We start from the raw sequence: 7,003 nt of genomic DNA, 5'->3' as shown, positions 1-7,003 counted from the left end.
CTCCGCGTCCCTCCCTGGGCTTGCTGCTGGTGTCGTCGCTGACATCGCGCAGCGATACGGAAGGCTGGGAGTCGCCTCTCCTGCCAGGTTAAATCGCTCGCCAGGAATGTCGATTACTCCCACAAGTCAACTTTCCCCTTCGCAGTATGTGTCCAGGGGTCAGGCCTGGCACTGCATGAAAGCGAAGGGTATTCAATAACCGCGAGCCGTGGGGAGGCTTTCGGCCAACTCCAACCATGTTCGGGGTTTTATTGCGGCAGCATGCCTTTCCCCATTTGTTTCCTATAAACAGCACATGGTAATGTTTAGTAGGTTTCAAACAGAGCTTTTCGCGTTTTCTCCCTTGTCTACAATGAGCTACTCGGTAGTAGACAGTTTTAATTTACTTAATGCAATTTTTGCTTTTTGTTCTTCCAGAGGGTCTGGGCTGGTTTTGACCCAGTCGCCCCAGCAAATTGCTGCGCAGCTCCGTCATTCCCGGGGGCCGGCGGCGGGAGCCCGGGACCCCCCTCCCCCCGGGGCGAGCGCGTCCCCTCGCTCAGCGGCGGAGGGAACGGCCCCGGCACAACCACCCCCTTTAGCCGCGATGTCAGCGAGGGCTCAGGGTCTCCCTGCCCCAGGTCAGCGGCTGCCCAGGGGCCGTCTCGGGAGCCGGGTGCGTGTCGGGGTGGCTCAGGGCCGTTCGGGCTGGCAAAGCCCAGCTCGGGCACCGGCCGCCTGCCAGCTCCAGCCGAAGAGAAAAGCCACCGTATTGCAAAAGCTGCCACTTCCCCGTCCTCGGGGCTGGCACAGCCCTGGGGTGCTCAGTGCCCGGGGCTGAGCGAGGCGGCGGGGTGACCCCCGGAGCGGGGGGATGCCCACCGGCATGGCACAGGCTCCTGGGGACCGTTTATACAGGGACCGGAGCTGTAAATCCCTGCTCCTGGAGACCCAGCCGCCCCGTTCCTCGGCTGCACGCTCCCGCAGCAGCCGTGGAGCAGCCCCGTGCCGTGCTGGCACCGGGGGCTCAGATGCCTCCCAAGGTGAGTTTTTGCCACGATGACTGACCACAAATCGCGCGTGGCAGCTCCCAGCGCAGCGTTCTGCCCTGGGCCGGCGCGGCGGATGTCCCCGCGCGGGCATTGACGGGGCAGAGAAAGGCCGGCGCTCAAACAAGCAAACATTGACTGTCTGGTTTCCCAGCGCTGCCCGCCAGGCCCCCAGCCCCAGCCCTCCGTGCGCTGAATGTCGGGCAGGTTCCCCGCGCCGGCAGCCAGACATTCTTGGTGCGGTGCTGCCGTCGCCCTGCCAGCCCCGGGCACGCTGCTCCCCGCCAGCACCCGCCACCCTGAAAAAAAAAGCAAAAGGAAACCAAAGAGTGGACACTGGGATTCTTTTAATGCAATTGCTTTTAAAATGCAGCCTTGAAATGACTCGTAACGGCCAGCGACGAGAAACGACGGATCTTTTTCATCCCTGCACCATGACCGCGCAGACCCCGGCCTCCGCAGCCCCCCAGCCCCTGCTGCTCCTCGTTGCCATCCTCCAACTGCAGTCACGGCGACTCGCTGCCCCCTCACAGCACACACATCACACCGGGCACCCAAACCCCTCCCCAGAGGGACTTTTGGGAAAACAGGGGACATGGCGAGCTGCCCGGCGTCCAGCTGACCCGGCGTTGATCCGGAGCGCCCGAGCGCACGCCGCACAGCAGCAGCTTTCTCTCTCTCGCCTTACACTCAGGCACAAACCCACAGCGGTACGTGAGCCGCCAGCTCCTGCCATGTGAGGAAGAGCTGTCGACTTTAAGCTCCCAAATACCTCTGTGGATCTGTGCCTTCATGCTAGGTAAAGCGATTCGAGAACTGGACGTCTGACTGCATTTTCCAGCTGAACAGGATGGCAGAGGAAGTTGATTTTCCAATATCTGGCTTTCTGAGATACGCTGCTTTCTGTGTTTATTTTACAGAACAGCCGGTGCCACGGACCGTTTGCCAATTCAAGTAACACGGGAAGTTCTGTTCTAGCCTAAACATCTGTGAGAACGCACCCCGGCACACCTCCACGCTGCGCGGTGTTTACGCGCTGGAGCAGAACAGCCTCCACTTGCTGAAACGCGTTTAATCCCCCCCAGTCGTCAGTCGGAGTTTTGGTTTTTTGTTCCGTGGAGTTGCCCTGTGGCCCCCGGGCTGCACACCCTGCAGAACACCGACGGCATTTCAGCCACGCTTTCCTCCGCTTCAAATATTTACGGCTGCTCCAGCGCAGTTTAAGGGCCCTCCCTTCCAAGGGGGGGTCGTGAGGCTGCTGCGGAGGGGAACCTGAGCAGGACGCACGGAGCCCCCGAACCCGCCGCGTGGTGCCACCGCCCTCTGACAGCAGGAGCCTCCCGACCTGGTGCCCGCAGGCAGACAGCTCTGCCCCTTCGCAGGAAGCTTGCGTTTTACTAGGGACTTCAGAATCAAATGCAGGGAGCCAGTCTGGCCTACAGAAATACTACGCGCTTATCTCCGAACGAATTTTAAACGCCTCTTTTCAAGGACAGCATTTAACAGGGAATGGGTGCGCTCTGGCAGCTCGGTCTCCAATTCCGGTACCAAGACACAGACGCAGAGCTGAGCAGACTGGAGCTCTTCTGGCATCCGAGCAGTAGCTCTCGCACAACCAGACGTCACAATTGGAAACGGAGGGCAGAAAGAGTCCCCAGGGGAATACGAAAAAGACATCACCTTATGAAAAAGCTTCAGGATGAACCTGCAGAATAAACAGCAACCAGACAATCGTCTTCTACAGAAGATGGAAGCAACAGTATAAGAATATAACAACCTCTTAGTGAGTCAGTCCGAATGTACGGGGGCACTGGATCCCTACAGATCGGCGATGACAGCTAACGGCCAAACGCAGCCGGTCCCCTCCAGCCCCAGGGGACACCGGGCTGCGGTTCACTCTTCACCAGCTGGAAGATTGTCCTCAATCCGCCTGATGAACTTCATTCTTATCTCAGTGACGCTGTCACCCTTCAGTGTGTCCTGGACAAATTTCACATCTACGGCCATCTGAACCTAGGTGACGGAAGAGGAGAAAGAAGAGCAGTTATCGCCCTTGCAACCGCGGCTTCTCTAGGAACCGTCTGATCGTGAAGCACCAGCGTACGGACTCTGAGGGCACGACAAGCAATGCTGACCTGCAGGGCAGCACTCCCACATCCTCCTCGCACACTGTGCCTACGTGGGGGACAGCGGGCACCTCACCTCTGCAGAAGGACCTCCCGCCCGCGACTCCCTGCCGAGCTCGGAGCCGCATTAACCCGGCCACGCAGGGCGGCACGGCCTGCTGCTCCAGGCACGTTCCTCACAAACCTCAGCTAAGAGAGGTAATCGGGCCTAAATACAGACTCCTAAAGTTGAGAGGCAGCTGCTCCCCGTTCCAGCCAATTCCCAGCTAGGGCTCAGGGCAGTTACAACGCGAGGATTTCGAAGCTTCGTAAAAATTCAAGGGGAGACCAGTGCTTGTACTCGGGTCATAAGATGAAGGGGCTGGGGGAGCACCTCTGGGACTCACAGCTGCCGCACGCAACGGCAGCCGAGCACTCCTGCAGCTCTGCTCTTCTCCTGGGAATGAATTTCAAGTCCAAAGCAAACACAGAAGTCACGAAGGCAGGCTGGACACTGAAGTGTCTCCCGACATTCGTACATCTGTCTCACGGGCAGGGAGATGTCGGCTCACCATTTCCAGGGCACCGCGCAGCACTCCGCACAAGAGGTTGGAATAGATGAGGGACGAGTGGTTGTCAGGGAGCTCAACAAAGTCCACCAAGGGGTTATTTTCCAAGATCAGGGAGAACTCGTCGCCTCCAGGACTCCAATTGGTGATGCTCGGAGTGATACCCAGGTACATTTTAAATGCTATCTGTTATGTCAAACAGAGTACGAACAAGAAGGGGTCTCGTGAAGCAACAGGACAGCTTTGATCTTTGTAAAATTGCTAAGGGGTTTTGAAAACACCACGCCTTTCTCCCAGTTCCCACCAGCCAGCAGTAGTTAGGGATCTAATTCTCTCTTTTTGCTCCCCAAAATCTCAGTCAAACTCTCAGAACAGTCCTGTGAGCAGCATACACTCTATCCCCCCCCCACAAAACCTGACAAAGCTGTGCTTTGACGATTACCTTTGCAATAACATCTGCAGTTTCACGGAAATCGTGGCATCTTCCGACGTTGGACCGGGCCAGGAAGTCTTCTATGAGCCGAACGCCAATGTTGTAACCCCTGTGAACGTACCAAAGAGCAACAGCTGCTGAGCGTGAAGGGCACAGCTTTAGAAAGGCAGCCAACATTTATAAAAAAAGATAGTGAAGGAAAAAAAGATTAATCTGGGACGCATCTATATTAAATAAAAATCAGTCAGCCGGGCTTTGTTCACAGAGCAGCACGCAGAGAGGCCGTACAGCGAACGTGAGCTCCTGCAAGGCTCCACGCAGCAGACGCACTCACATTTTGTCAAGCTGCTTGTTGACATCCTCGTCGTTCTCGTAGTCCTTGCAGAGCTGGGTGACCAGAGCGCCGTACGTCAGCGTGAAGAGCTCCGAGTTCTAGACAGAGGCAAAAGGCATTCAGCACAAGCCCAAGGGAAAACCGACCGAGCGCTGCTGCGTCCGTGTCCAGCGCTGCTTCCGCTGCCCGGAGAGGGGAACAGAAACCTGCTGCCTCAGAGGGATTCGCTGCTTCAGAAGGAGAGATCCCAGTCCATATTTTGGCAAGGCAACTTCAGCCTCCGTGGAAAGGGAAATCCTCCCTGACTAGGAACGACTGAGCACTCTCTGTCTCTCCCTTCCTCCTGGCACACAGCACATCCCACTAACACGTCCCCAGTCCGACCTGAAGAGGCAAGCCAGGAGGCTGCTCATGCTCTGTCGCCATTCTTAGCAACTCTCGTCAGCTGCCAGTTAGCATCTCTGCGTTAATGAGCACATCCCCAGATAACTGAATGACACCTCCAGCTCATCTGCTGTGCTACCGACCACCTCCTGGACAGCTGAACGTGCAGCTGCCAGGGCCCGCAGCGTATTTCAGCCACTGACCTAAAGGTGGAAGCTGCCGTCTGCTACCTGCGCTTCATACTCGCCCTGCGAACGGGCAACGCTCCTCAGGCTCCACTTCTGGTCCTTTCAACAGGACAAAAAGAGCTCGTCCCTTCACAGATTTATTACAATCTGCTACCAAGAAAAAGACTCATCTGGTCCCTTGGAAGTCACCTAGGTGCATCATTTGCTTCGCACACTGAACTCAGCTCCTCAGGCCCAGAAGAGGAACCGCAAGGACGATTTCAGGTCAGCTCCGCAGAGCCGTGTTGGGCACGTCCGCTTTCTGTGCCTGCCAAGGATCAAAGTGACTCGGGCTTATTGCACAGTTGCCAGATTTGTGGGAACCACCAAGGGAAGAGGTGTCCTCTCCCAGACACCACCATCGCCTGCCCTCAACCTGATGCAGCTCTGGCAAAGCACATCTTCTCGAGAGCCTTAAGCCGGACCAGTGATTACACGGTCATTAACGGCTGCAAAACAAAAAGCTACAATAGGCTTTAGCTTTTCACAGAACCTGAAGGAAGTGTTTTCAGGAACAAAGGAACCAGCATCATTTATTTCTGCTTTCAGTTTTAGCATTCAGAAACATTACAGAGAGTCTAACTGGGATTAAAAGCCTCTCACCTACCATGAGATGCATAGATGCAGAAGGTGAAATGAATGGCAAATACCAATACTACAGAATGAAAGCAGCAGGCAGGCAGAGAGGGAGGGAAAAGAGACAACGTCAGAGTTAAGTGACAACACTGGCCGCACTGCGTTCCGAACACGCTCACACAAAGCCAAGACAAACTGAAGGAGGAACCGCTCCCCAGCAGCAACATCCCACAAGCAGAAGCCGGGTCTGTCAGAAGACACAGGGAGTTCCACCTTGCCACTGTAAATCACGAGGCCGGCAGCCACCAAAAAGCTGTCAGAACGTGGAGAAGAACCAGTCAGGCTCCTTGTACTTGTGCCCAATTTTAGATCCACAGATTTCACACGTTCTCCGTCTTTTTTCACTTACAATTCTGCTTTCATCTCGGAAAGATCAAGGTTGCACGAGTTCACTTCGCCCAAGGGCGAGCGACAAGGCGGAAGCCTCCTTCGGCTCGACCGGCAGAGACCTCATGGGCATGCACACGGGGCGACGCCGTGTCGAGGATTTCGGTAATTTCGGTAAGAACGGGGCTGGGCAGCGGGAGAGCCGCGGTGAAGGACGGGGGACACCCAGCCGCCGCCAGTCCGCTGTCCTCACACCCTGGGCAAAGCCGCGGGGCCGCCACCGACTGTCCCCACCCCGGGGCGGGCGGGCCCGGCGCGGCGAGCCCCCGCCCTCCCGTCGGGACACCAGCTCGGCCCCGCCGGTTCCTCCGACGGCGGGGCGGCTCCCGCCGGGCCCACCCCCCCCGCGGCGGGCAGCGCGGCCCAGCGGCGGCGGGCGGGCAGAGCCGGGCCCCGCCGCAGGCCTCGCCCCGACGGCCGGGCCGGCCGCGGCCTCCGCCTCCTCCGGTACCCCCGCCCCGGGCCCGCCGGGCCTGCCCCCGCGGGCGGGCGGCGCTGGGTCCCGCCGCGGCCCCGCCGTTACCATTTTCTTGCTCTCGGTGCCGCGGCCGGCCTGGCGCGACATCCTGCCCGGCCCGCTGCCTCCCCGTCCCGGCCGCCTCCCGCACCGCGCGCGCCGCGGGGCACCACGGGACACGCAGTCCGCGCCGCGCCGCCGGTCACGCCGCGCCCGCGCCGCTGGACTACACGCCCCAGAGTGCAACGCGGCCGCGCTGCGCGCATGCGCGCTGTCACCACAGGCGGGAGGCGGGGCCGCCCTTCCCGGCGTGACGGAGCGGCGCCGGCGAATCCCGGCCTGTGGGCGGGGTCACCTGAGCGCCCCCGGCGGGCTCTGTGGCGGGGCCGTGCCGCCTGGGGGCGCCCCCAGCCGCCGGTCTCCGCCACCGGGAGGCCGGGGGA

General features: G+C 59.1%; 1 protein-coding gene across 2 annotated transcripts; it reads right to left on the bottom strand.

Annotated features, from left to right (window-relative positions):
* Positions 1–1,360: 1,360 nt before the first annotated feature.
* TRAPPC3 (trafficking protein particle complex subunit 3) lies at positions 1,361–6,720 on the bottom strand. 2 transcript variants are annotated; one of them, XM_075438074.1, is made up of 6 exons: positions 6,627–6,720; positions 5,688–5,735; positions 4,470–4,567; positions 4,145–4,244; positions 3,706–3,888; positions 1,361–3,041 (listed from the first exon to the last, which is right to left on the bottom strand). In XM_075438074.1, exons 1-6 carry the CDS (start codon positions 6,666–6,668, stop codon positions 2,922–2,924), a joined length of 591 nt encoding a protein of 196 aa, XP_075294189.1. In that variant the 5' UTR covers positions 6,669–6,720; the 3' UTR covers positions 1,361–2,921. The 2 variants fall into 2 exon arrangements, with proteins under 2 accessions (XP_075294189.1, XP_075294190.1); XM_075438075.1 differs by lacking the exon at positions 5,688–5,735.
* Between the last annotated feature and the right edge of the window lie 283 nt (positions 6,721–7,003).

Source organism: Opisthocomus hoazin, chromosome 17 (assembly GCF_030867145.1).
Source record: "Opisthocomus hoazin isolate bOpiHoa1 chromosome 17, bOpiHoa1.hap1, whole genome shotgun sequence".
Taxonomy (NCBI): Eukaryota; Metazoa; Chordata; class Aves; order Opisthocomiformes; family Opisthocomidae; genus Opisthocomus; species Opisthocomus hoazin.
This window is presented reverse-complemented; position numbering and strand designations above follow the sequence as displayed.